Genomic DNA, 27,572 nt, shown 5'->3' on the forward strand with positions numbered 1-27,572 from the left:
CTAATCACATCTTGCTTTCAAACGTGCGCGCGCGCCACATTCACGCGATGAAAGCTGCGTAGACCTAATATTACCTCCGTGCATTATTGACCTTCTCCTCACAGAATCCTTGTCAGCTCGCTCGCTCCGGAGCATATTTTGGATTGTCTGCGGAGCAAAATAGTAGAAAAAATTAAAATAAAAAATGTAAAAGTGCTTAACAGTCAGACGCAAGGTCAACAGCTATTGAAGCGAAAAGGTCTTGATGTCGAGGCGACGAAAGCTCCGCGCACCAGATCGATAGATTCACCGGTGTGTCTATTTCCTTTCCTTTGTCAACTGGCAGGATTTAAACTCGGGGGTCACGTTTCCTTTTTCACCAGGTTATAGCTGATTTTTTTTCTTTAAATCATCTCCCTACTGTACTTTTTTAACTCCTTTCTGAAAGGTTTTGTTAACTTTCCTATCCTCGCCTGCATTAATGACTTTAGCACCAGAAACGCTGCACAAGCACAAATCAGTTCGATTGCCTGCATGACGAAAAACTGCTTATCTCCGAAAGGTACGCCGTCGCCTTTTCTTCTCCTGCTTCTTTACCTCCTCAGTTATATTAATAGGATCGTTCAGAGACTTCAGACATTTGCATACAATGAGAGCATATAATCACCAGGATGTCACAGCTATTGCATGAACGTTGGGGGGGATGTGGCCAAAAACACTGCCTATGCACCACTTTGCAACCTGGTGTGTTCTTTTTCATTACATGTGTCAACAAATGTCCATTTTACTGCATTTGTAAGCTCTTCAGCTCTTGCTAACAACATCCAAATGCCACTTCAGGGGAACTGAACACAACAGTTATAACCATTCCGAATACACCCAACATAGCAGAAATCGTGCGCTACGCTAATTCCACGACAGACAGGCGTGTTAGTTGTCAGGTAAATTCAAAGCTGCAGGGCCGCGGCAACCTGAGACTGCAGCGAAAGAAGACAAAAGAAAACCACCGGGGTTCCTTTTTCAGACAGACTTCACTTAGAATTTAATAAGCAAAGAGCAGACGCACAATCAATTGTGGGGTAAAAGTCTGAGGCAGTCAAAGCCTGGGGCTGCGAGGCTATTAACTCAGCGCTGCAAGTTTGGTTTTTAAGATGCGATTCATAAATATTCGAGAAAAAAAATAAAATAATAGAAGGCAGCAAAAAAAAGTCAGATCCCGAGTTGGTCGCCAAAGGAGCAATACGCCATGTTTGGGTGAGCGCCACCGGAGTGGATGGAAATGGTGACCGGTAATTGAATGTACACATGCGGCCTGCCCACCTGTGCGTGCTGGGGGAGGCTCAGTAACAAGCTTCCTCCTGTCTGCATCCTAATGCAGCTCCGAAAAACCTGACTTTCATTTTCCCAGTCCTGAGCAATGACCTTCTCAATTTGTTATATCATTTAAAGCTCCATTTCTCTGTTAAAATAACACATCAATATTCTCTGTCTGTCCTTCTTATGGAATGTAAATCCTCTGCCCCTGGTGCACAGCGCAGCTCCGTGTTGCATGGTAAATTTCAGCAAATAGTCCCAAACCTGCCTGTTTGCATCCTGGTGTGTTGTTGCAAAACAGTTTGCATCATTCAAAGTAACATTAAAGGGTGAGTTATTATCATGATAGTAATAAGAACCGGCCAAAGCCTCGGATTAAGTTAGCTTAGAAGCAGCGCCTTCGATTGATTGATCTGCTCAGTGATGGTGGGAGAATTAAGGGGATTAGTGGAGACAAATGACTGATTCATTCAGTGACTCCAAACAATTGATTTGTGCAGGTAGGCTTATAAGAATCTGTTAACAGAGAACAAGGTGGCAGTAATTATTCAGAATTGGACAATTACCACTACTTGTTCCTTCGGTTGGAGCTAATTTAACCTCAATATTCTAATTAGCAAAGGTGGATCCGTCGCTGCATTTATCCTAAAGGATTTGGGGTTGTTTTTTCTTTCTAAACGGCAGCGTGAACGTCGTGGTTCGGCTGCGTCCTTGGGTGACATGAAATCTGCGTTTTTGTTATCATTTTTACTGCTTTCGCCTCTTCGGGGTGACAGGGAGGGTGCTGGAGCCTGTCCCGGCTGCATGCGGGTGACGGCAGGCTACACCCATGAATGAGTTACCAGTTCATCACAGGGCCCTATTGGAGGTCTGGCACCTTGCTCAAGGGTATCCAGGCAGTCCTCTGAAGGTGTCCTGGCACCTCCTCCTGCTACAAGAACACCTTTCAAATTTTGTCCACAGCCAAACAGTCGTGAACAGAAAGTTCAGCCCAGTCCGCCTACAGACTGAGCTGCCACTGTACCTATTATTATTATCATTATTATTATTATTGTAGTAGTAGTAGTAGTAGTAGTAGTAGTAGTAGTAGTAGTAGTAGTAGTAGTAGTTTTTGTTGTTGTAGTAATAATAATAATACGAAGAAGAAGAATCCATTAAGGGCTTTTAAAACAGAAGTCTGCCATGTTTAAAGCTGTAAAATCCTTAAAAAAATATCAAAGTTGAGAATAAAATCAAGTTATGATCAAACATTAGTTTTGTGAACCCCCCCCACACACACACACACACACACACACACACACACACACACACACACACACACACACACACACACACTCCGACAGACCTTTATTCTGTCAGCGGAATGTTTTCTCCTTCTGCCCCGATTCAAGATTTCATCAGCTCAGCAATTCAGACTTCCCTCTTTTTTATTTTATTTAATTTTTTTTACCATTTTCACATTGTGTGTGTGTTCGGCAGCCCGTTTAGGACTGCAGACTGGCCCGTTTCAGCAGCTCCCACTGACGTGGCTCCTGATTGTCTTGTGGCTGCCTTTTCCAAACCTTCATTTTTCCCTGGATTGGATGTCAGCCCTGCATTTGTAGTGAATTCCAGGTGCTTTTCCTGTTTGCAGCAGTCTGCTAAAATGTAAGTGCAGGTGAGGAACTGACGGGACAGATTGGAAAGACATTTTAGCCCTTCATCTATTCATAATGCAGCATTGGCACCTGTGACACCTCACCTGGATAAATACCATAATTATCACCTCTGCCTCTCACCGCTCACCCGTCTGTCGATCGATTGTCACATCCATCACATCACACGCCTCTGCGCGTGCGCGCTCCCCTGCGTGCCCGGGTTTGATGTGTCAGCTTTCATCGTGAAGTCAAAGGTTGATTTAGTGCGGCGCTCTGGCAGCAGAGCCCGACGGTGGGAGGGTCCGTATTAAACTGTCCTCTGAAGTGGGCCAGATTGCGTTAGCTCAGTGTCTCCATTCATCTCCGCTAATGACCTTTCTGCCGAGGAGCCGAGGAGACCGGAGAGGAGCAAACGGAACAGGAGGATCGGAGAAGCGACCCGGATGAGCAACTGAGACTGGAGGCCCTCTTAAATGTGTAAACAGATGCGTGCCAGCGGGGGTAGAGGTGGCGGGGGGCTGAAGCGGAGTGGCACGGGCTGGTGATGTGGTGGGTTAGCCTCCGTGTGTGTAACGTTGTTAGTTCCGACTCGTGCCTGGGCGTCACGAGGCTGCAGCTCCTGTAGGAGCAAAACGGACAGAACATGAGCTAATGGGGCAAAACAACATGTCATGTACGGAACACGTCAGCAGCTATGCTAACAAGGCTCTTTGATAATGAGCTGGAGGGTACAAGTAAATGCACACACACACACACACAAACAAAACAGCAATGATCGGGGTCTCATTTCACCATTACTGCTTTTAATTGTGTGTTGCTAAGGCAACAGTCTAATTTATTTCTCAATTAAGAGTTCACTCGTTTGCGGCCCAATAATATCCTATGTTGCATGAATTAACTTTGAGGATAATGTGGCCTGTTTGCCATCGTAAACAAGGAAGCGTCGCTAACGCTCCTAAACACGCGGATCTGAGCAAATGCCCGCTAATCACGGCGCCCCACATCTTAATGTGTGCTTGGAAAAGGGTGGAAGTCTGCAAATCCAATGAACCTCCCACTGCCTTCAAGCCCGGAATGAAGATAAACAATGTATGGATGCGCACGAGAGAGTCGGCAGGCAGGTGGGGACGTAATGGAATCAATTAGGCAAACACGCATGATTTATATTCCGGGATGATAAAGAGAAAACTTCATTTGTTTCTTTCCGTCCTCCTACCGATGCCATTTGTTTCCGTTTATTCGCACGGCACAGAGGAACCCAGCTCTTGTGATACTCCCGCACGTGTGTCTGCTGTGAAATATCCTTCATCATTAAGTCCCACTAAAATGTTAATGCGTGTACGGGGCAAATTTGTGCACGTGTCTTCGCCTTTTGCACAGATTGTAATTTGTCTTCACGTTAACGTGAGAAATGTGAGCATATCTATGGGCGAGCAGGTGTGTGTGGGGGGAGAACAGTCCCGCTCTTGTGTTAGTTTGCAAATGACTGCACAGAATTCCCCTGTGTGCCCCCCCCAACCTCCACCCCGCCGTACTTTTTGCTATTCCCCTCATTCCGCTGCTTGTTGCAGCGTTATTGAGAAGCAGAGCCTGTCTGGCCCTCGTTAATGCGCCTGGTATTCGCTCGGCGCCTCTTTTCTCCAACGACTTACAGCTTCATTCCACGTCGCGCCCGTGTCGTCCTCGCCGGCGCCGCGCACAAGCAGGCTTCAGCTGCAATTAGCAGCCACGTTGTCACATGTTCACCCACTGCAGGTGCGTGTGCAGCACGTCTGGGCTCTTTTTAATGCCCAGAACAGCTCCTCTCACCCTTCATCCCCGCAGCCCTCTCACTAATGATGAACCAGTTGGACAATAATTAGCGCTAGTTAATAGGCATTGAGTTGTTCACTGGATCCAGTTGGGATGCTTCATTAGTGTGCAATGTCTGCTCAAGCTTCCTTGACTGGGCCCAGCACAGGTGTACCGGCGGGCTCTCAGACTTAATCTACAGCCGACCTTTGAGACGTACGCCATGATCGGCATTCCACACCGTATAAATCAGCAGTAGATCCTCAGACGCATTCCAAAATGTCCGTTAGACAATGCGATCCCATTTTTGCCGGCCCGCTCCCTCTTACGTTGACTTGTTTCGACATTCCGCCGTCACTTTTTCCAGTGTGCTGCGAAATGGGGAATGAAACTTCTGTTTTGTATTTGCACACACAAATGGCTTTTTTTCAGCAAGCTAACGATGTTTTCATGTTGTACCGTTCAAGACAAATGAGATTTCTTTTTTTAGATGCGAGTGTCTCAGACCCGTCTAGACGTTCAGCCACGGAATCAGTGGCTATTCTTTTGTAATCCAAGCCTACACTTTAGGAATTCTTCCACAAAGTTTGCACATTTCATCACATTTTGGACGTCCCTGCAAACTGTTTGAAATGAACTATGATGTGTGATTGAATTCCAGAACTTTAAGAACTTCTAGGGCTTGGCAAGCATTTATTTGTGGAAGAGTGATCAGCATGTACATTTTCAGATAAGCCTTTCAAAATAAACGGGTGGAAAGGCTGCCGAACCTCTGACGGGCGACAGAGTTTCACCCAACTTTGTCTTGAATGACATATCTTTTGCTGAATCACTTTAGCAATTAGGTAATGCAAAGTCCCACGTGACATAAAGGGAACATGTTTACACGCGGTGCCGGCCTTGGATTGTGTACTGCACAGCGTTGATAAGGTTTATTGCTCTGCACGATCTGATGCGGTTCTCTACAGTCTCGCTATCTTATTAGCTCCAGTATGAATCTTTCATTTGGGTCTCTCTATCAGAGAACGTCTGGAAGTAGGCAAAGTCATTACAGTTTTCACTTTTCAATCCCTCGCTCTCTTTTCATGTTCCCAGATCACTTCTTTATCCCCGACGCTCCGTTTTTCATCACAACTTTATCCTCATTCATACCCTCAAACACTCTTTAAACTTGCAGAAATGAGCCGTGCATTTCTTGGAAGAAAAAAAACTGGGTCTAGAGGGTGATCGCCGAAAAACTTTCTGACAAGCAGAGTAGCCCTTAAGCCGATGCTGAATGTTTCAGAACCAGATGGTTTAATTTTTGTGAGGAGGAGGATAAGAAGGGTCTTATATCTGCCCGGGCTCTGGCAGCACAGAGGGGCAGCAGGTACCAGCTCCCTGCGCATCTGTTCGCACGAAATGACAGAAATAATAATTAATTATGTCCTTTTAATGTTTAATAGCGGTGCGCTTTTGGCAGCAAAAGCATTCCGGGCCATTATTTTCGTAGCTCGACTACAAGGTGCCAAAGCACATGTGCAGTTTGTAACATGGCTGGAAATCAACACATGCACTGATAAGAAGGGGGCTTAGGTGCCAGGCTCTAGGTCTAATCATTGTGCGCATTTCAAAGGCAAGAGCACCAATTAAAAGTGATAGGGCTCTATATGGGCTTTTGGGCTGCCACGGCAAAGAGAAACACATCCAACATGAAAATCAGCACCTCACTCCTCTCCTGGTCAAGAGAGCGCTTCCAGATAATCTCTGATAAACACACAGAGCCTTGGAGAAGCGCCAGAGGAGTCACAGAGAGTACACACATGCGGACGCGTCGATGCGTGTTGGCAATCAAAGGAATCGAGCTCAACTCCAGCGACATCATCTCCGTGCACTTCAGCGGTGATTGTGGGGTCTGATTGTGTGAATAAGTGGAGATGAAGATGGTGCCTGGAGATGCGTGCGTTAGCGGTTTGGCTGATCTAACATGAAAATGATGAGACAGACAGGAAATATGTGCATGTATGGTTTTATTTTTGTGGACGTGATCACGCTAGTTCAAGGAATAAACAGATAGGGCGCTGCTTTGAGTGTCCTAGGGTTTTTTCTTCCACAGGTCCGACTCCGGTTGCACCCAACCCTCTCCCATGATGCTTTGCAGATGGAACTCTCGGAAATATTCCAGGCGGTGGCTGCAACAAAGGGCATTTTTTTCCAGTGGCGCGTTACATTCGATACTTGTAATTCAGCAAGTTATGGCCAAAAAAACAGGGGTCGCTGCCCATTTTTATCTTCCTTTCATAAATTCCAGTATGAATTTTAACATTTTTTCAGTGCAGATTAACACAGATAACAGCAGCTGAGAGTTATTTGTCTTTTCCTGTTACTTATGGGTCAATTTCAGAGACACTGATCGAGTGCAAAGAGCCATTTCAGAACCTTGAATCTGGCCTAAGCATACTTACAAGTTGGGTTTTTGGCCTTCCACGATCTCCTGTTTAGGGATGGGATAGAGGGCCTCATACGTGCGCTCCTCTCCGGAGCCATGGATGGCGTAGGAGTTCATCTTGTTAACATTTGGAGGAAAGTACGACCAAGGCAGCAGAGCCTCTCCCATCCACCTGTCCCCTGCGATCGTGGCGTTAAACACCAGGGGCAGTTGTTGCTTTAGGAGGGCAAAGTTTAGATAATCAAAGAAGAAGCTGACGTTATTACAGAAGCTGGTCGATCGCCTACCATGAATGCCTGGCGAACTCCTGACAGCAACAATATCAGCTGCTGCCCGTGTCTACGGCGAAAGACAACACAGATGGTCTCAGGCCATCAGAGGACGAGAGCAATGGACACACCAAAGGCTGGTACTTACGGACAGAGCTCCACTTCTAGGTAATTTTCTGTTGCACTATCAAGGAAGAAGGACTCCACAACTTATGAGGGGGAAAAAATAAAAATGGAACATCTGATCTTTAATTATCTGGTTAAAAGGGAGTTATTAACCTCTCTGGCTTCTATTACAGAGAAAAAGGACAATTCAAAGGTATAAGTCAATTCAAGTTTATGTTATAATTTATAGAAAAACGATGGAGGAAAACTTTGAAATCAAGAACCAGGCACTTGCTAACCTGGCAGCTGGCTCATTATCATCCCTACCTTTGATTAAAACGGGAGGGGGGGGTCCAATTTAACGCATACTGTTAACGAGGCCAAATATGTGGGCCTAATTAACCAGAAATCAAACTTACTTAAGGTTAATTAAATAGAATTGTTCTTACTCAACCTCGTCCTTGGGTTTAATTGCTGTGTCGCAGTCATAACGATGCTATAATCACTAATTTGGCCTCATAATCAGAACTAATCCTTCATCTGCCCAACCTCATAGAACTTTGGAATATTGAAATTTTCATCGTTCATATTTGGAGTGCTCTGCTGTTGCAATGTGCAGATGATACTATACAGGGAACCAGGGAAGTGGTCCAATGAATGGGCCCTCTTTGCTGTTCTGAGCTTTTATCATAGGTGGAGACCTGCACCGTCACACAGCTCGAAACACAATTACATGCTGACACAACTGGGATTTTTCTGGGACAGGTTGCCTATTGTAGTCCTGGCATGATATTAGCTAGCAATTTATGTTGGTTTCCATTTCTGGGGAGGTCGTTTGGATGACTGACAATGCCTTGTAATACTCCACTCTTCTTCCTCCCCATGGTTGCCCCTGACTGACATTAAAAAAGTCACAATAGCTGCTTTTATTTTGGGTTTAAAACCAGAGGAATGCAACTTTTTTGGAGTTTGAAGTTCAGCTTGAGAACACAATGTCTACTTTTGAACAATCAAAGCCAAAGCTTCCCCTGACCTTTCAAAATGAAGTTGGAGGAATGATAAATTCTAGCGTATCTCTACCGGGATGTTCTACTTGCCGCGACACAACCATGGCAATGGTAAAACCCCCCACCCATGCTGTTTTCATTTAATCCCTATATGATTATGATATGATATCCATGTAGCAAAGCACTTTTTTGTAGATGAACAAGCCTGGCCCACCTTCATAATCCCAGAGACCAGGGAAAGGCTGGCTAGGAGGACCTGGAGGGGCAGCTGGGTCATTAAAAAAGGGCCCAGATACCTCCATCTTTAGCCCTCCATTGCCAGGAGAGAAACCGATTCTGATGGGCTCATGGGTCACAGGATTGCTGTCCCACGTGTGCTCGATCAGAAACTCCATTCGGTCTAGGAAAAAAAAAGAGATTAAATTGTTTGTTCATTTTACACAGAACATGAATGAATGATCGCTAAATGCAGCAGTTGGCTTTTGAGCTCATAACCTCAAACACAAGAGCGTGTTATGGAAAACTTATTGCAGACAGGTGCTACACTGATCCAGAGAACAGAAAAGATTTGCAGTCATCTTGCTCTGTTTACAACTCACATAAATATGAGGGGGGAACTCTGCAAGGTTCCTTAAAACATTACAGAGCTGCTCTTTGAAAGCTTTGATTTATGGATAAGAATAAGCTTAATTAAATTAAATATTATTATATCACATTATATGCACATTTGATGAGATTAAAGTCTAAACTGAGTGAATCGACACCAAACAAAGCTAAATCTGATAACACTGGGTCACCACACAAACATCTGTCTTACTTTAATGTCCAGTCATCATTAATACTGAGTAGAAAAACAGCTCTGGCGATCCTTCCGACACCACAGAAACTCAATTATGCAATAAAATGACAAACGTACAAAGATTCATAGCATAGCAGAATGTGGAAAATAACTGGTTGCCTCAGTTCTCTAGACTTAAAAACTGTCCAGACATTTTCTCAAGGAACCAAACCAGTAGCTGATTTATACACCTGTTAGTCTTTATGCGTTAATATACATTTATATATATATATATTGTAACTTAAGACTAGTAAGGATAGTGACTCAGATCCTGATTTAAGTTAAATAATCCCTCAGGTAGAGATCTGAGTTTGTGCCAGAAACTGAAAATTAAGAACAATAAACCTTAGAGATGGTTTTCTTGAATGGTCATTTTATCCTCATGCTTATTAAAGCACATTTTATTTAAAATTTTAAAACTTTTCTTTGAAAATTTTAACATTATTTTGACTTAGGTCACTGTAGTGTCATCAAATTAATTGTTTTTGTGACTGTCTACCATACCAGCTAAATAAACACATTACTTCCTTAATCAACTTGAAATCATTGCTAACGCGAACAAACGTCGGGGTTTAGCGAACACACAAGTTATTATTCGGCAAATGAAACTCAAATTCTTTGCATCGTGCATTTCTACAGAAAACGACGGGCATAAAACCGAAACCAGTAGAATACCATATTTCGCTGAAGCCTCTTGAGACAGACCGGAACCTTCCACACTTCCCTGTTGTACGAACGGAACCACATCCGTGTTGCACATCTTCATCCCTATTGGTTGTTCCTTGTTTGTTTTGAACCACAGGGCGGAACATGGTGGTACAGAAAATATACCATTTTTCCACCATTAAAACATGAACAATATGTATAAGCGGCACGTTTTCTGGTTTTTCCATTTTTTTCCATTTCTTAGATCATATTGTTTATTTTTCCGAGCTCATTTTAGCTCTACAAATATTGATGCTGTAGCTAACCTTAGCTTTACAGTAAGCTAGCTTCTTAACCTATTCTAAGTACATTTGTAATTTATTTGTCTTGAATATACATTTCATTTAGATTTTGGCTGAAATCTATTGATTAAAGATTGATCAACAATTTGCTCTTAGTATAGATTAGCTATCACTAATTTAACGCTAATTGTGCGTTGTGAGGTCGATTTTCGAACATTACTGGTAATTTGACCCTAATTGTCTGTAGATTAAGCCTCAATGATGGAGAGAGAACCGGGACGTTTGGCTGATAAAGGTAACAGCAAATTGACTCATTTAGTTCAAACTAGGGAGGTTTTGTATAACAGAGACAATGTGTAAATACCTAAACCCTGATCAGTTTAAGACTCAGGATGACATTCCTGAATGGCTTCCAAATTAGTAATACATCTAAAATTTACCTGTTCCTGTTTGTGAGTTTTAGTTTTAGAACAAATACATGTATTCTATGTCTTTAACAGATATTTGAAATAATGACACGTATTTAACACAGTGTGCATGTTCTTTCCCAGTATGCAGCTTAAATTCTTCTCTCACCTCTGGACCCCAAATGAAATCCAGGTCTTCCCAGGTACAAATACATCTGTTTTCTGTTTATTCAGTCACAAGATTATATCTTATCTGTCAATACTCGACTTAACTTTTCACTGCAGCGGTTAATTCTGTGCATTTGTGTAGTCCTGCAATATTTATTGGTTGTTTTTTTACAACCGGGATGAAATGGTCTTACTCACCATAAATGTTTTACCTCATCAGGATGAAGAAGCAAATCTGACAAAGTTTCCCTCAACCCTGAGCAGAGATAGGTTAGTGCTATAGAAGACTCTTTTAACTGCCACCACGTCTGCGTTCCGGGCAAAAGCAAATCTCTGCTAACTCAAGACCAGCAAATACCCAATTCATTTTCCCCCGAGCCACGCATTCTTTTGTCTCTTTCTACAGCGTAATGGCTCCTCTCGTAGCAGAGTATGATCGACACATGGATCAGATGGCCGAGCAGATGAAGAAATACGAGGTGAATGAACCGCTGAAATTCCGCTTTACAGATATGACAAATTGAAGAGTTTAAAACCAGACACTTAACAAGTGAAAGCATGGTGACATTTTAACCTTGTCCTGCAGTTATTGTGGAGGAATTCTACTTTTCAAATGCGAGAATCAGAATCAATCTAATCTAACAATTTCTTTTCATCTGCTTCCTTTTAATCAACAGATGCAGATGGCAGCCTTCAAAAAGAAGGTGGAAGAGGTTGTCATGGAGAACGAAAGGTAGAAACATGGCTGTAGTTAACAAGAGGGTAAAATAGATGATATCCTTTTTGAACATTAAAAGTAATAGAGCAATATTTTATTGGAAGTGTATAATAACTGTAGCTCTTTAATTAAGTCAGTTTCCTCAGTGATTGCCTGTTTTAACTCAATTTGTTCTAGTCTCTACGCCAAGCTGCAGTATGTTCTAAATGAGCTTAATGACAAAGATGCGGCTTCAGGGGCGGAGAAAAGCTCAATGGAGGACGAGAAGGTCATTATTAGGAACCTCAAGGAACAGATCCATCTGAACAAAGAGGTCTGTCAACAGAAATCTATAATAAATGGATGAAAACTGGTTGCCTTTGTCCCGATACATAGATTTATTTATTTTTCAATCATTTTTTGGACATGGCTCTGGAAGACAAGCAGTTGAAATGAGGGAGTGTATATGTTTCTGAATTCATTCTTGCACCTGTAGGAGTTCTTTATTCATTCCATTGTAGTCTACGTTAAACTGGTTTGATAAAGCCAGGAGGGAGAGGGAACCAGTTGTCCTAATTCTGTCACGGGTGATTTCCTTCATGTCTTCTACCTTTGCAACATTTATTGAGCAGTTCAGTGATTTATTACATTTTCCTAGTGTGCAGTTCATCATATCTGCTTTTCACCAAAAACAGAGGCTCCAGCTGCTTATCATATATATTTAATTAGAGCCACAATAGTGAGCAACATCTAATAAAAATTAATGAACATTTTTTCTGTTGTCAGGACAAGCTGCAGGCCATGGAGCTGTGGCAGTTAGCAGTCCAAGAGGTGGACCGCCTCAAGCAGAGCATCTCTGATGGAAAAATGCTTGAATCTCAGAGGCTGCAGCTCCAGGTCCAGTTCTGCTTGTTGCTACGTCCTCACCTACTGCTCAACCGTTAACGGCTGATCACATTGTCGCCGCTAGGTGGAGCCATTGCGACACAAATTAGAATAATTCACTTATTTTCTGGGATAATGCCTACTGTTTCATGTTTTGTTATTTATGTGTGTATACGTGCATTTACTTGCATACTTATTTGTTTCATCTTAGGATCAGCTTGTTCAGTCTCAACAGCATGCAAAGCAGCTTCAAGGGGCCAGTCAGACACTAAAACTGGTAAGAGGACTTGAATTAATTTGACTCATTATCACAATATGTGTGACTCTCTGTCACACATATTGTGATAATATTTCTTCATGTACAGCAACACATATGGTTTCTGTAAATGATGCCAGCAGAGGAATAAAAACACTGAACAGGGAGTAACCCTATATCCCTCAAATGCATTATTAACAAAGGAAGCTCTGAGCATTCCCACCCTGTCTTGTCACACAAGCAGACTTTTTAAGTCACCGAAGGTGACGCCAACTGATTCTGTAGCATTAACTGACTGAAAATGGCTGCTAAAATTGTTCTCAATTCCACAGAATGTCAGGAAAAAGAGCTTTAGGGCAAATGTGTTTGGGTGATAATGCCACATAAATGGCACTCTTGTCTGTCTTGCCACACACAGACCAACCAGCAGTTACTGACGGTGGTGACAGAGCAGAGCGCTGAAATGAAGATGCTACAAAACCAGCTCAGGTAAGCAAACCCCTCAGGGATTCAAAGATGCTGCTATCAGGGGTCAGTTTCATTGTTTTGACCACAACAGCAACACATCCTCTGTGGCTTCCCAGTCGGCTTTTAAGTACAAAAATGGAAAACTGGATTCCTAGTCTGCTAATGTCACTCTCTTACTTATGCCTACAAACAATATGCCCGCTTTTTTTTATTCAGTTGTAAATAACTTGTCCCTATCAGACAGTAACATGACCTGAGATGTGGCTAAAGACCTAGCATGAGTCACCACCTTTCTTCTAGGCCCAGTTGCCTTTGAGTCAGGTACTTACAACTACCGGTACTGTGACCCGGGTGACTGCCAGCATAACTGAATGTGCTCATTTCTGATGCTGTCTGTCTGGCATGTGTAGATATTCCACAGCTGAGAAGAACACGGCCATGGTCAAGGTGGAAGAGATGATAAAGCTGCAAAAGAAATCCCAAGACCAGATGAAAAGACTGGTGAGAGTTATAATAGAGCTGGTACAAAGTGTAAGATATAAAAGATCAGAGCTGAATTTTTCATTCAACTGCTTGAAAGCGTTCAGTCAGTTTTATTTGGGTGTTTTGGGTTTTTTTTGGTTGGTTGGTTTTTCTCTTCTGCACTTTTCACCATTCAGGAAGAAGATCTAGCCGAGGCCCGGGGCCAAAAGGATGCTGCTGAGAGGCGGCACCAGCATCTCCAGGATATCCTCTCCCAGTTGGAGTCCAGGTGAACACCTCTTTCTATACTTTGCCCTCCTTTTTTGAGTATTTTCTGTTTTAATGGGTTACAGATCCATCCTGTAATGTGATTTCATTTGAAAACAACAGTGTAACATCATCGGTCAAGCCTGCCCACTTTCCCCAGCATTTCCTTTTCCTTACTGCAGATTAATAGCTGCATCTAAAGATGCAGAGGAAGCTCGTGGAGAGAAAGCTGTGGCCGAGAACCTGATGGAGGAACTCCGGAGACGTTGTACCAATTTAGAGAAGGAGAGATTTGAAGCCCTGGAGAAACTGAAAGAGAGTATTGAGGCGGTTAATATCGCAAAAATGCAGAAGACCCAGGTTATCTTCAAACACTTCATCAGCTCTTTTCCTTTCTGTTTTCCACTTCCATAAGTTGTTGTGCAGCTCCTAAACAAGGTGAACTTCCCCCAGACACTCACACGTACGTTATTTTGAACCAACGGATGTTTCCTAATGCCCCCCCCTCAGGCATTGTTACGAGAGAAGCAGGGAGCAGAGGTCCTGGAGAAAACACAGGAGTGCTGCAGTCAGTTAATCCGCGAAACCCCAGCTCGCATCCGAAAAGAGGTGGGTGACTCAATAAGAAGAAATAACACCTGGCTGGAAATATCAGCTTTTTCCACCAAATACCCTCCGAGCAATTACTTCTTTTTGATCCAAAGCTACTTAGATCTCCTTTGGACAATCAGATGTCTTCATGTGCATTTTCGCCACTGAGTTGTGACTGACGAGTGTGATTTTCAACTCTATTGAGGTAGTGAGTCTATTAAATCCCTCCTCTGGCTTAGATTGGTCAGTTAATCAAGGCATCGCTTTTCACCCAAAGCCCTCGCTCTTTAATCCTCTTAATTAACCTGGGGATTACTGGGGCGCTGGCTGCTAACTTACCCTCTGCCTGGCCGTCAAGAAAGGACCGTTTTTTCAACACAACCTTTTCTAATCTTGAACCTGGCATGTAATTTTCTCGCAGATGTCAGACGTTGAAATTTACATCAAAATCCTATTCCCTTAAAGCCGTTTTCTGTTTTGATAAGCATGTGTAATTAAGAGTTAATCCCTAAACTGCGCTAATGACCTCAGGCATACCTGAGAGCTCACGACTCCAACAGCACTAAACTTTTTATTTCCGATTTTTTTTTTTTCTTGAGTGCAACTCAAGTTTTCCCTAGCACATTTTAAAGAATAGCAATGGTGTATGCCGTGCAGAAATGAAAATCTATGCATTATAAACAGTCTGATTACATGTAGATAGTATCGATTACCTGTTCAAATTAAATATTGTTCAAATATTGATGTTTAATTTAACATACACTCGTGAACCTTCGTTGTGAGATGACAAACAGATGTACCAGCTCTCCATGGATCCCTGCAGCCGCTGCCTGTTTTGAACTGTGTGACTGTATTTCTCAACAGGTGGAAAACATCCACAAGCAGTTCAACAGTAAGATCAGCGGTATGAACGAAGAGCTGTGCGCGTTGCAGCTGGTGAGGCTCAAGACCGTTAAGGACAAATGGGATTTGAATATTTGTATCTTGAAAGAAATTAAATCAATTTCAGGCAATTCGAAAATCACGTTGTTCCGGGTTTATTGAATCCAAGTAAAATAAAAATCTGCACTAAAAAAAATGGATCAGACCCTGCTAGCTTATAATTTTGTTAAGTAACATCATTTCTCCTGGTTGCAGGATAGAAAATATAAAATGTGGCTGAAAAACGGCCGAACCATTAACCCTAACCCAGGCTGTATAATGCCATCCCTTCTGGGAATATTAAATTCATATGCGAATTCAATTGGATCGCCACACTTTGGATTTTCTTTTTGTGACATTCTGCTCTCCCTGTCCTCTCTTTGATCCTTTCTGTAGGAATGTGCAACAAAACAGTCTCTGATTGACAGAACAGTGCGAGAGAGAAACGCTATAGAGGCCGAGCTCGCAAAGGTGTCTGACACCAGCTGTGAATTACAATAAACAAGCTGGTTTGAATTTTTTCCCCACATTTTTCGCTCTCCGTGAGTTCTGGCATTCTCTTTATCCTCCCTGTGGTGTTTTGTTTTAGGTGTGTAAAGAACGCAGTGCGGAGCCAGAGCTAAGAAAGATTGATGCCCTTCACCAGAGGTGTCTGAATGCAGAGAGAATAAAGGACGACATGAGTGCTGCTTTGCAGAGCGCCCAGAGCAAACTAAAAAAGTTTGAGTTGGAGTAAGTGTGTTACACAGAGTTATCTCCCTGGTCTTTCCAGATTTACAGACTTTTTTGCGATGATGTTGAACTCAAATGATCTCGATTTGTGTTATTTTTTCTGTTACAATGTTCTACTTTTGTAGTTTTTAGATGAACAATTAAAATAGGGGTTTGCACTCTCAGAACAGTTGGTAACCTTATTTAAAAAAGAAGTCTCAAAGATACAATAATCAGTCAGTATGTTTACACACACGGCTTAAATGTGGCTTTGGTGTCCGGTCAGAATTCGGTCCTTTTCCGACTTTACACACAACGTAGAACAGCGAATAACTGACGGGAACATGTGCTCCTCCTTGACACTAGATGGCGACATTCGTCTTTTCACATGATTATTAGGGCCCCCTTTCTGACCGATCTTTTACACCTCATAAGAAATAGGTGTAGTCAGTGATTAGTGAAAATGAAGACAATAGAGAATAATCAGATTTTTGTTAAAATTCAGGCATTTCCCACTGCTTATTCTTCTTTTGTTGTCTTATTTGTAGCTACCGTGAGGAGCTGGCCGGGTGTCGGGATGAAATCCAGCAGCTGCGAAGCGCTCTGGCGACAGCCCAGGGCGAATGTAACAGTGTCAGCGATGAGCGTCTAAAGATGCAGCAGGAGATCCTAAGGCTCCGCAAGGAGATGGATGACCTGCGCAAAGTCACCACGGTGGAGCAAAAGAAGGCTGAGCTGCAGGTGGGTAACTTTCCTCCCCCTCTTGTACGCCACAGTAATATATCAGTAAAGATCCATAAAAAGTCAATAAAGGCCATTTAATGATTAAAAATCCCTTGAAGTTTTCCATTTTTTGTGGACATTTAGATTTAGAAGTTGTGTTTTTTGGTTTCATTGGAAATAATTTTGGCAGAAGTCACTTTTGGGCTTTAAATACAACAAATTTCTGTACCCGCTGTTTTTATTTGGCTGCACCAGGTTTCAAAAATAAAGCAGGAGTACAGCCTGAAGGAGAATTTACTGGAAGCACGGGTACAAGAGTTGGAGGAATGCAGCCGGGGCTCCAGCGACGATCTGACACGGCTGCTGAGAACTCAGCAAAAATACATCCAGCGTTTGAAAGAGGAGTCCAAGAACACCGTTCAGTCTTTTGAGACAAATGTGACAAAACTCGAGTAAGAACTTTCAGTCTTACTGAAGAAACAACACTCAACAAAAAATGTTCTTGTGTAATGTGGAACAGAAGCACTTTAGAAGCATGCTATATACAACAAAAAGTTTAGCAAAGAGGTCTGTGTAATTTCTATGGAATCCAACAGGGCTGCTTTACTTTTCAACTTTTCTGTTTTTAATATCTGTTTCAGGGCAGAGCTGAATCGACAGAAGCAGCATTCACTGAAGCTGGAGATGCAGATTGAATCCGACTATAAAACCATTGCTGAGGTTTGTTGATGACACGCAGCTACGCATTTATCAAAGAAACATTACAGAAAAACACCAATATTCGGCATTGTTAGTATATATGATTCTACACAGTTATTCTCTCATTTTTAAGTGAATCATTATCTTTTTTATATAGTATAAACGGCACCTTGAAGAATATAGAGAGAAGACGAAGTGTCTGCAGCGACGACTGATGGAAACTGAAGAAAAGGTAGCTACTGTTAGGGAACAGATTAAACTGATATCTCATGTTTTGAAATAAAGCGGAACCAACCTCTGTTCTAACCGATCTCTCTGTTTTCTGTTCTTTCAACAGCTGAATATGACGAGAACAAACATGGTGCTCCAGAAAACCCACTAAGCAGAAGACTAAAAGTCATAGATGAAAATGGCTTCATGTACATTAAAAAAAAGTTTCTTTTTATTATACAATATTGCTGTCAGCAATTAATTTGCAACACTCAAACCTCACTTGAAATCTTGAAATACCTTTCAAACAGTTCAAGGTGCTAAAGTTTTTTGATTAAATGTATTTGTAATGCTAAATTTTAATTAAAAAAGGAGATATTACAACAAAAAAATCCACGTAAACCTGTTATTTGTTGAATTTAACTAAGTTAAATCCAACAAAGTTCACTCTGCTCCACTGTTGCGCCGCGGTGCATGCCGGGAGAATTGTTTGTTGCTAGGAGACCGAGAAGTTTTGGTACGTGACACAAAGTGATCGCGTTTAGAACTTGGTTTCGTAAAACTATGACTTATGAAATGAAGATTATGCATTTGTAGTTTAATTAAAATATAGACCTGTTTAATTGGTAAGACTAAGTTCATTGAATACCGTTACGTTTCACCCTTATCGTAAATATCGATGACGTCAGTCGCTTCATTCTTTACTGTATACAGCGAAATAGTTAGAAATAGTTCAGTGAAATATAGGTTTTGTATTTCCAGTCTTTTCACCTGCTAACGTTAGGATTGTGCTTTACAATCCCTGCTTTAACCGCTGCAAATACTGTTTTGTCTGCTGCACCATCGATAGTTTTATAATGTTAATCACGGTCCATAATTATTCAGTTAAAAACCTACAATTGGAAGCACTTTCATGTCGGAGATGTTCATATTAAATATAATACAAACATTTTTGGGTATTTTCGGTTTAGCTTTTAGAGAATGCTAAAGGCAGACCATGACATTTTTGGAATAGCAGATATATAATTACTTCAGCAGTTGAGTAAAATGTCAAATTGCAGCCATCTTTTGAACGGATAATCGAACAACTCGTTCCTTTAATTGTTCTGACATTTGAGCGTGACCCACATTATAATGAAGCACTTGAACAATATTTAGAAAGTTCCACTTTTCTACTCAGAAACTAACTATAAAGGTGCAACAGTATTGAATGGCAGCAACATAGCACAATCCTATGAAATATGACTTGGTTTAGTAGCCCTAAAAGCATAGAGGGGCAATATTTTCCCTTTTTTTGACCCGCTACTGCTCTTTTTATAGCCCATATTTACACCATTAATAATCTCCAGTACCATGGCTACTGCATGCACAAGGACCTCTGATCACGGGACAACAGGTACGTCATTTATGACCATAAAAATTTCAGTAGTAAGCTCAAGTTTTACGTGACCTTCTCTCCCAGATCCACTCCACAAGTCCTGTGATCCTCAGAGAGCCGTCCTCATCCCCACTCCTCCAGGCACTCAGGTCAGATTTATCCAAGTCTGAAAACAGACATTTTGCTTTACACCCTGGATCTGAGAATGTTGTGTCATTTTAGGCGGATACCACGGTGCACATGATATGGAAACCCAGTCCAGAGCTTTTAAGGTTCCGTGAGCGGGTCTATTTCCCTGGCTGGCCACCTGAATCTCCAAAAAAACAGTGGATGCAGTGGAACCGCCAACAATTGCCTGTCAACCTGCCTCCACTGCAGACCAAAACAAAGGTCTGAAGAGCAAAAAGAGCATGAAAAAGTGACCTTGCAAGCATCAATACGAGATGCCTTGCCTCTGCTTCCCTCTTCAGATGTCAAAGGAAGTCGTGTCCACGCCTGGACGTCCCACAAGTCCTGATTCCATGAAGACAGACGGACACGGTGACTCTCAAGGTCAGAGGTCAATCACGATTAATACTGTTTGGAAACTAGTCCCCTGAAACAATTTTGGTCACCTTGTAATACATAATACAGGATTGTTGTTTTTCTTGTACTATTGTTTTATTTAATTCATTTAGCTTGAGATGTTTAATTTTAGCCTGTTTAGCCTGTGAGATGTCTCCGTTCATAACGTGTTTTAAACAGTATATTTTGATCATATTGAAAGATCAGAAGAGGTCACACAAGGGCCCGAATCGACAGACCTCTACTCTCCTTCCAAAACCTCCACTACAGCTCATGAAGACACAAGTAAGACTGTAAAGAGAGTTAAATATGGGAGTTTGACGCCCCTGAACATTTTCTCCTGTCAGCCACGCAGGCGTCCCAACCCATCGGCCGTTTCCCTCCGTCCTCTGCGGTCCACGAACCAGGTCAGCGGCTGACATGTTTGAGCTGGAAGAGACTTTAGAGATTTGCAGGGGTGACTGCTGAAACTCCAACGTCTGTTTTGCTGTTTCTCTGCTTCCTCGTAGGATGTGGCGTCAACTCCTCCCTTTTCCGCATGGCTCTTCTCCCTCATGAGTGACTGGGGAGGGACCAGAAAACAAGGCTTGGGCCCCTTTGATGACAGTTTAGTGCACAGTAGAGACGAATACATAATAGTCAGCGATGAAAGGGTCATGCTGGTGTGTGACGACCCAGTGTATGTGACCCTGGAACGCTGGGAAAGGCTCTGTCACGTCCTCCCAAAGATCAGTCGCATCCCTTTCTTTGCCCACTTCAAAAAGAGGCGGCCGTTTTATATATGGCGCTCCAAGGTCCGCTCCAAGAAGTTCAACTTGGCAAGGAACTCCCTCAAACAGCAGCTGTTTATTCTCAATCAGGTATGAGGCGACTGTATTTTAAGACAGAAAGCCAAGGAAACAAAGTGTTTTTGCTGTCATCTTTACCATCTTTGTGTCCCACAGTGCCTCAGACCAGCACTGATGGACATCTGGAAAATGTGTTCTCAGATCAGCGACACGGGTTTGTGTCACATCGAGCAAAAACACACGTGCACCCTGCGGGACTTCCAGGACACCCAGGTCAAACAGCTCCAAAGGGTAATGATCAGAGTTTATTAAAAAAACAAAGGAATAAAGTCACAAGAGCTGATGTTGTGAGGACATTCAGTCTTCCTGAACGACGCTCGGTGAAATAATGATCATTATTGCGCCCTAAATTGTGTGAATTTGTTGTCGTTGTCAGACACAAACTGACCTGACACGGTTTCAAGACCTGGTGAAAGAGCTGGTGACGTGTGCCTGTCGCAGCTTTTTGTCGCCGCCGCCGCCGCCAGAACGCTCACGTGGGTGCACACTCAGCACAGCCAGTGTGTTCAGACCGAGGCGAGAGATTTCATTTGTCGACGCTCTTTTCCCGTTTGTGACAGTTGAACAGATGAAGCTACAGTGTCTCACGCAAATCAAGAGCTCCCTCCACTTTAACCGCGTCAGGTGGTGAGTGTTGTTGTTATTTATGCGCTAGTAGAGTGCGTGTCATTGTTATACTGATCCAGATCTTTGAGGATGAACCATTGTGATGAATGTTTTAATGAATCCAACGCTGCTCGGCCCCGTAGCTTCATCCGTCTCGTGGACTATTTGGTCGCCGGCACCTTTCACCGTATGGTGGTGAAGGCGGTGGCCCACGTGCTCACTGTGCTCCAGCAGCGACTCTGTCAGACTCCCGTCCAGAGCTGGAGTCAGCCGGACCCCACAGACGAAGAGGTGAACAGGAGCGGAGGTCAAAATAATGGAACCTCGCCATGGACCGTTCAGGAGAGCGTTTGAATAATTCTCCCGATGTTTTGCTTTGATTAAAGTCCACCTTCGCCGAAGCCTCCGGCGAGCCGTCGATGTTCATCACGGAGCTCATTTTGGACACAAAAGCATTGACCTACGACCCCTCTGAGGACAAATTCCAGGTCAGCCTTCAAATTCTGTACTGGTTGGGTTGTCTTTATATTGCACATGTTTCACCCACTGGCGATCCAAGCAGGAGAGCTTTTCGGAGATCTTCGGCCAGATAAAACAAACGGTGATGGCGGTTCCTACGCTCACAGACGATCCAGACTTTGACGTGATCACAGAGAATACGGGCGACAAGGTGGGAGACATTAGATTCTAAAGCACCGTGGCCCTTCGAGACAATAATGTTGTGTGTTTGTGTGTCAAGAGCCTCCGATACACAGACACCGATGCTACTAATTTGGAATGCATCATGGCCAGAGATGAGCACCTTCAAAGTCTGATCCAAGGCGTTGAGGTGTGTTTAAAACGCCGCGTCAGCAGAAATGATGACGCCCGAGCGCTGCTGCACACCTGTGAACGCCCCATTTGTGTTTACCTTCAGGAGTCTCTACATTCCGCCTTCCACGCAGCAAAAGTGTACTCGCGCACTCTGGAGCGTTTCCGTCTCTTCTATAAAGACAACGAGGGTCTCGATGTGGACTGGCTGCGGCGGCAGGATCACGGTAGATCCCGCGGACGACGGTGCAGGTTGACGGCAAATGTGATGTTGACCTTCTCGTCCTTCGGCGCAGATTTGTCCTTTTTTGAGAAATCGCTGGAGACGTACGGCAGTCAGCAGAGGGACGCTCTGTCCGTCCAGCAGGACGCACATTTAGGGTTACTGCTGGTGGACAAAGGACGCTTCAGAGAGCGGTTCCAGGCTTCGCTGCGGTCCTGTCTGGAGGTGACGTGTCTTGGTGCTCACATGCTTAGTGTGATCTTGCTTTTACTCAAGCACTTTGTAGGTTATATCCACCCTAATTCATAAACACTTAACCCAGTAAGGCAGGGGTGCCCAAATCCAGTCCTCTAGGGCCGCGGAGGAGCCGGGTTTTCTTTCTCTCCGACCGGGTGAAGGTCTTCGGTCCTGAGTTCTGAAGCATTTTCTGCCTGGTAGGACGGAAAACATGGATTGAGCGCAACCTTGGAGGACTGGATGTGGACACCCTTACTGGGTTATACGTTTATGTGTTTCCTGAAAAGCACTTTTAACACAACTGACAGTTAGTCTGTGGATCCAGGTCATTCATGAGATGCTCGCCCAGCTGGCCAGGAGGAGACTGGACGCCGTCTCCACGGAGGTTTACGAGGCGCAGTTTAAACTCAAAGCTCTTCCTTCTTCTACAACGCTCGAGTTGGGCACCTACCTCACCTCCCTGGATGACATAAAAGACATGGTAAAGCTTGTTTGTTTGGGGTTTTTTTAACTTTCTTTCCCCCTTTATCCCTTTTGGGGTCACGGGGAGGGTGTGGGAGCCTGTCCCAGCTGTATATGGGCGAAGGCAGGGTACACCCAGCTCATCCTATGTGAGCATTTTGGGGTTTGGTGCCTTGCTCAAGGGTGCCTCTGCGGTTCTCTGAAGGTGTCCTGGGACCTCATCTGCTACCCGAACACCTGAGAACCTTTGTCTTCTTTGTCTTCTTAGCCCCGCCCCTGCAGATGAGCAGCCGCCGCCACCGCCCCTGTTGTTATTTATTCAGTCTATTTTTATAATATAGGCGTCCTACAAACCCAGCAAGGCAAAGATCTTTTCCACACTGGCTCCTGAGGCGCTTCTGTGGCCTCTATTACTCTTTTATTCTTTTCATCTCACTAGGTGGTGGTTTTTGAGAAGGAGAAGGAGGAAGTCTGCCAGTTGTACGCGCTGATTAACAGGAATTCCGTCCCCATCTCCTCTGAAGATCAGATTGCTTTCACCCAGTTGGAACCAGCCGTGACTTTACTGCGTTCCCTCATCGGCGACGCTCTGGCCGTCAGAGATTCCACCGTGGAGGAATTTCTCACTTCCCTGAGCAGAGATGCAACCGGCCTGAGCTGCAAACTGGAGGAACTCAAGCCCAAATTGCTGGTAAAGGAAAATAGCTTGTTGTTGTTTGTTGTAGTTTTTCTGTTAAGTAATGATTTTAATGTTTTCCTTCTTGTAAAGGATCCACAGTTCCTTGACATCAACTCAGATTTCCTACAAGTGTCTCTTCTTCTCGGGGACATCCGGATCTCCATAGATGAGCTGCAGGAGCTCGCCTCCACTTACACCTCCTACCAGAAGAAATTTCAGGTGGTTTATGACTCCAGACCTCTATATATCGCTTCTTTTAAATGATTATTAACTTCTACAAAATACAGGCTGTTTGTTGAAAATGGCCACAGAGATGAAGCTTAACAGCTGGAACAGGCTTCCTGTAGAAGAAATAAACATTGAGAGGATAATATGGAATAAAAAATAGTTTTAATTGGTCAAAATTCACTGATTCACCTGAATTGTGGCCATGAGATGCACCTTTTCAGAACAGGCCAATGAGCAACATCCTGAGTCATTTCTGCTTTCTGACGACCAAAGTTGGAGGTAACCAAGTTTGACCTCCTGGAGGAGTTCAAGCTGGAGCTGAGACTCAAGCAGCTGCTGTGGGACTCTGTCCAGGAATGGGAGTCCTCACAGAATAGATGGAGACAGGTGAGCTGCATTTGTTACCGGCCAAACACCAAATATGACAGCATCTCCTGGCCTTGACGGTGACCTTGGCTTCCCAGAGCAAACTCCAGCAACTGGACGTAGATCAGGTCAGCTCACAGCTCGCCAAATTCCACACGCGCGTCCATCAGCTCGAGGAGGGTCTGCCAAAGAACTCGGTGGTGGCCGACCTTAAAGACAAACTGGAGGTCACGAGGCGCATGGTGGGGAACACGGCTCCTTCTGGTCATTTTCAGAACCTTTCTGACCCTCTGAATCTGTTCTTCTGTTCTGATCAAGCTGCCTGTGATCACTGATCTACGTCAGCTGTGTGTGGACCAAGAGTCCTGGAAAAATCTGGAGACTTTACTTGGAAGCTGTCTGGATGTGGAGACGCTCACCCTTGCCTCCTTAGAGGAGATCGATATCATCTCCCACGCCACCAAGATAAAGGAGGTAACAAGCCGACTGGGCAGCACCAACTTTTGACAGTTTCCACTGAACAAACATTCAAGCTGAAAGTGAAACGTGGCTTTGTTAGATGTCCCCTCTCAACATGTTTGCCACAGCAATGAAAATGTTCCCATTCCTGGACAAATAAAGGACTATTTTACCTTATTGGGGGATTCCGTGTCTTGCTTCATTGATTAGATTCCATTTTTATGGTACAGTTAACTGTACATTTACTTCCTTGTGTCTTCAGTGAGAACTCTAATTGTGTGTGTGTGTGTGTGTGGTGTGTGTGTGTGTGTGTGTGTGTGTGTGTGTGTGTGTAGACTGGTTTGATCAGCCAAGCTTCATAAATAACACTCGTTGAGGGACTGTTCATGTTGCCTTGTGTGAGGCAGCTTTTCACGGTGTCCTGAAGATCTCGGTTCAGACCCGAGGGGCCCCCAGGCGGAGCAACCTCGGCGCCACGGGGCCGGATTTTGCTTTTGGAACGGTCAGCAGAACCTCCAACACCGGGGTCGGTCTGAAGCTGGATGGTTTCTCCAGAACTGTTGACTTTGTACTTCCCAAGATACGTACGTGTTAAACAACACCAGGAGTAAACTGGCTCGCAGCTCTTGTTCATTTCCAGTCCTGCTCGTTACCATCGTGGTTGGCAGTTGTTCTGTTGATGCCCAGAACTAGAACTGATCCGTTTCGAGGATTCTAAAGGGGCACTATGGAGGCGTAAAGCCATCGCGGATTATCAGGTGAAGTGGAGGGAGAAGTGGGGGGTTGGATGAAAAATGGATGTAGACTTGGCTGCTCTTCAGGAATTTGTACAAACTAACTAACCTTGATGTAACCACACTATGGTAACTGTCTGAAAACAAAAAAAAATAATCTCCGATTATCTGTTTAAAACCTGTGAATGGAAACACAAGTTTGGTCCAATGTTGACATTATTCATGTCAGTTAGAGCGACGTTTGTGTTGCTTATGGTCCATAGGCTGAATGCTGGGGCAGCATTAGTGAGAGGACATCTGCTTGATCTTCACCGCAATATCATAACTGCTGCCCATCACCACTGATATCGATTGCAGTGACAGTTGCAAATCTGGTTTATGTTTTATACAGGCATAGACTGGGGATTTCCACAGGATTTTTAACATTAGATGAACTCTGTTTGGGATTTTGAATGGCAGTGACTGCTCCATCACTACCAGGACCTGGACTTGTGGATCGGGTTGTAAGGTTTGTGACTAAAACACACACAAAAAATAATATTAAAATAAAATAAAATGAATTCCATAAATTGAATTTACCTGCAACATGGTGAATGGAATGTATCGGTTATTCTCTGTAAATGGGCTGGCTAATAGCTCCCTCTAGTGGCCAAACTGTTGTATAACTTTAACTTGGAAAAGCTTATTTAACATTTCCTAAATATGATAAAAGTGATTTGATAAACACTCTGTATGCTGAGCAACACCATCGCGCAGGCCTGGGCTCGGATGGACCACAAGTATTTAAATATTTTTCATAGTTACTCCAAAATGTTCCTGACAAAGACATCGGTTAATGGCGTTTATACAGAAAACGTTTTATAGATCTTTGACAGATGCTGACATTTTTAATTTAAGGTTTGATGAACTTCAATGATTAATTAAAGTTGCGGTCACACGTGAATTTAAGAACACAATTATCTTGTGCAGGTCGTGTTACTTTCATAACCGTGCTTCAAAATAGCTAATGGTACCGTAGGGGGTCTAAATATATGACCCCCGCAGCAGGAACGAACTGGTGCTGCTTTACTCTCTTTGGCCACTTGGGGGCAGTGTTCTTCAACAGATGAGATGGTGTTGTTATAAAATCCCTCGTTAGGTGGCGCTAATGGACCTACGCTTGTCAGAAGAAGCTTTCAAGTCTTCCTGTTCTCAACCACAAAAGGAGTTACGCTTTCCTGGAATCGACATGGCTACAAAATACTATGAAACTGTTTACAATTATGTCTGTACTGACCAGAAATCACTTGAATTCCTTGGTGTATGTTTGAAAGGGATGTTTTTGGCGTCAATTCTGATCTCGGACTTCACAACGCTGTTTTGGGTTTCAGATTGCGTCATCACCATGCGACTCCAGCTGTACAGTACAAGACTGCGCTCTCTTTGGTAGAAGTACACATTTAATGAAAGTGTTATTTATTATTGTTTAATGGATAAACACGTGTTTTCATGTCAATGAATGCCAATGTAAGCACCGCTGTACTGTCTTTTTAAATCCTTCCAGCTATTTTTAATGGATAGACCTGTCCCCTTTCAAGCATTTCACGTGATTTCTTATTTAAATTCAATTTTTATGCTTCAGTCATTATAACTTTCTGCTTACATCTAAAGAGTTGTGTATGATGGTTTCCTTTTGCAGTACTGTGACACCATCTGAAAGGATGTGATATGGCTTTGTATTTTTCTCTCAAGGATATTTGTGTTCTTAAGTAGGAATAGGAAGGCTGCTAAAATTGCCTCAGTATCACCATTTGGATGGTTTATTTGGGAAGCAAATTGGAAGTAAAACCTCTTCAATAACATTTAGGTGCAGTTTCACCAGTTGAGCAACATCAAGCCCAACCTCATCGAGGCTGTGACACGTCTCAGGAAAGAAGCTCTCACAAGACTAATAAAACTCTTGTCTCTTTTATTAGTATATTCAATATTATTTTATTTGATATAAGGACGGTATATCATTGAATATGTATGTAAGTTTTTTCCATGTACAAAGTATGACCTTTAAAAAATGGAGCTGGTGAAACTGATTTCTAAACAAAATAACACAATTTAGCCAATGTTTATTTACTGCTATGGGTTTAGGCACATTCTGAATAAGAAAATATTTTTTTCTGCAACATAGGTTTGAAAAATCTTCACTAAAACCTGACGACGTAAGT

General features: G+C 43.3%; 4 protein-coding genes across 13 annotated transcripts in view; 3 read left to right on the forward strand and 1 right to left on the reverse strand.

The window, feature by feature from the left end:
- Positions 1-6,713: 6,713 nt before the first annotated feature.
- c6h4orf33 (chromosome 6 C4orf33 homolog) lies at positions 6,714-10,183 on the reverse strand. Its single transcript, XM_057035301.1, has 6 exons — positions 10,044-10,183; positions 8,745-8,930; positions 7,567-7,627; positions 7,437-7,488; positions 7,166-7,365; positions 6,714-6,892 (listed from the first exon to the last, which is right to left on the reverse strand). The coding sequence occupies exons 1-6, from the start codon at positions 10,132-10,134 to the stop codon at positions 6,796-6,798; spliced, it is 687 nt and encodes a 228-aa protein (XP_056891281.1). The 5' UTR covers positions 10,135-10,183; the 3' UTR covers positions 6,714-6,795.
- On the forward strand, positions 10,150-18,023 carry sclt1 (sodium channel and clathrin linker 1). 2 transcript variants are annotated; one of them, XM_057035300.1, is made up of 22 exons: positions 10,150-10,184; positions 10,563-10,610; positions 10,867-10,925; positions 11,111-11,160; positions 11,297-11,369; positions 11,568-11,623; positions 11,786-11,921; positions 12,374-12,484; positions 12,684-12,749; positions 13,147-13,217; positions 13,607-13,697; positions 13,856-13,947; positions 14,108-14,285; positions 14,436-14,534; positions 15,381-15,452; positions 15,834-15,908; positions 16,027-16,169; positions 16,697-16,889; positions 17,127-17,323; positions 17,513-17,591; positions 17,728-17,802; positions 17,908-18,023. In XM_057035300.1, the coding sequence occupies exons 2-22, from the start codon at positions 10,574-10,576 to the stop codon at positions 17,950-17,952; spliced, it is 1,998 nt and encodes a 665-aa protein (XP_056891280.1). In that variant the 5' UTR covers positions 10,150-10,184; positions 10,563-10,573; the 3' UTR covers positions 17,953-18,023. The 2 variants fall into 2 exon arrangements, with proteins under 2 accessions (XP_056891280.1, XP_056891279.1); XM_057035299.1 differs by having other exon boundaries at positions 10,172-10,351.
- A 142-nt stretch (positions 18,024-18,165) lies between these two features.
- LOC130527127 (dynein axonemal heavy chain 6-like) lies at positions 18,166-24,817 on the forward strand. Of its 6 annotated transcripts, none has more exons than XM_057035293.1 (23): positions 18,166-18,406; positions 19,101-19,176; positions 19,243-19,307; positions 19,381-19,548; positions 19,629-19,710; positions 19,925-20,007; positions 20,070-20,129; positions 20,232-20,582; positions 20,667-20,801; positions 20,947-21,046; positions 21,131-21,197; positions 21,320-21,467; positions 21,563-21,664; positions 21,736-21,846; positions 21,916-22,005; positions 22,093-22,213; positions 22,283-22,434; positions 22,772-22,927; positions 23,348-23,599; positions 23,678-23,806; positions 24,089-24,202; positions 24,280-24,423; positions 24,500-24,817. In XM_057035293.1, the coding sequence occupies exons 2-23, from the start codon at positions 19,134-19,136 to the stop codon at positions 24,686-24,688; spliced, it is 2,862 nt and encodes a 953-aa protein (XP_056891273.1). In that variant the 5' UTR covers positions 18,166-18,406; positions 19,101-19,133; the 3' UTR covers positions 24,689-24,817. The 6 variants fall into 6 exon arrangements, 5 of the variants coding, with proteins under 5 accessions (XP_056891273.1, XP_056891272.1, XP_056891274.1 ...); XM_057035292.1 differs by having other exon boundaries at positions 18,166-18,297; XM_057035294.1 differs by having other exon boundaries at positions 18,166-18,297; positions 21,739-21,846.
- A 285-nt stretch (positions 24,818-25,102) lies between these two features.
- LOC130527131 (CD209 antigen-like protein C) overlaps positions 25,103-27,572 on the forward strand; it is a 13,125-nt gene continuing 10,655 nt past the window's right edge. The window contains exons 1-3 of one of the 4 annotated variants that reach the window (XM_057035304.1): positions 25,103-25,224; positions 25,328-25,398; positions 25,766-25,882. The gene's annotated coding sequence lies outside the window, so the exon portion shown is untranslated. Of the gene's footprint in view, positions 25,225-25,327; positions 25,399-25,765; positions 25,883-26,173 lie in introns of those variants that run through there. The other 3 variants (XM_057035311.1, XM_057035303.1, XM_057035307.1) reach the window with 3 other exon arrangements.

The sequence above is a fragment of the Takifugu flavidus genome, chromosome 6 (assembly GCF_003711565.1).
Source record: "Takifugu flavidus isolate HTHZ2018 chromosome 6, ASM371156v2, whole genome shotgun sequence".
Taxonomy (NCBI): Eukaryota; Metazoa; Chordata; class Actinopteri; order Tetraodontiformes; family Tetraodontidae; genus Takifugu; species Takifugu flavidus.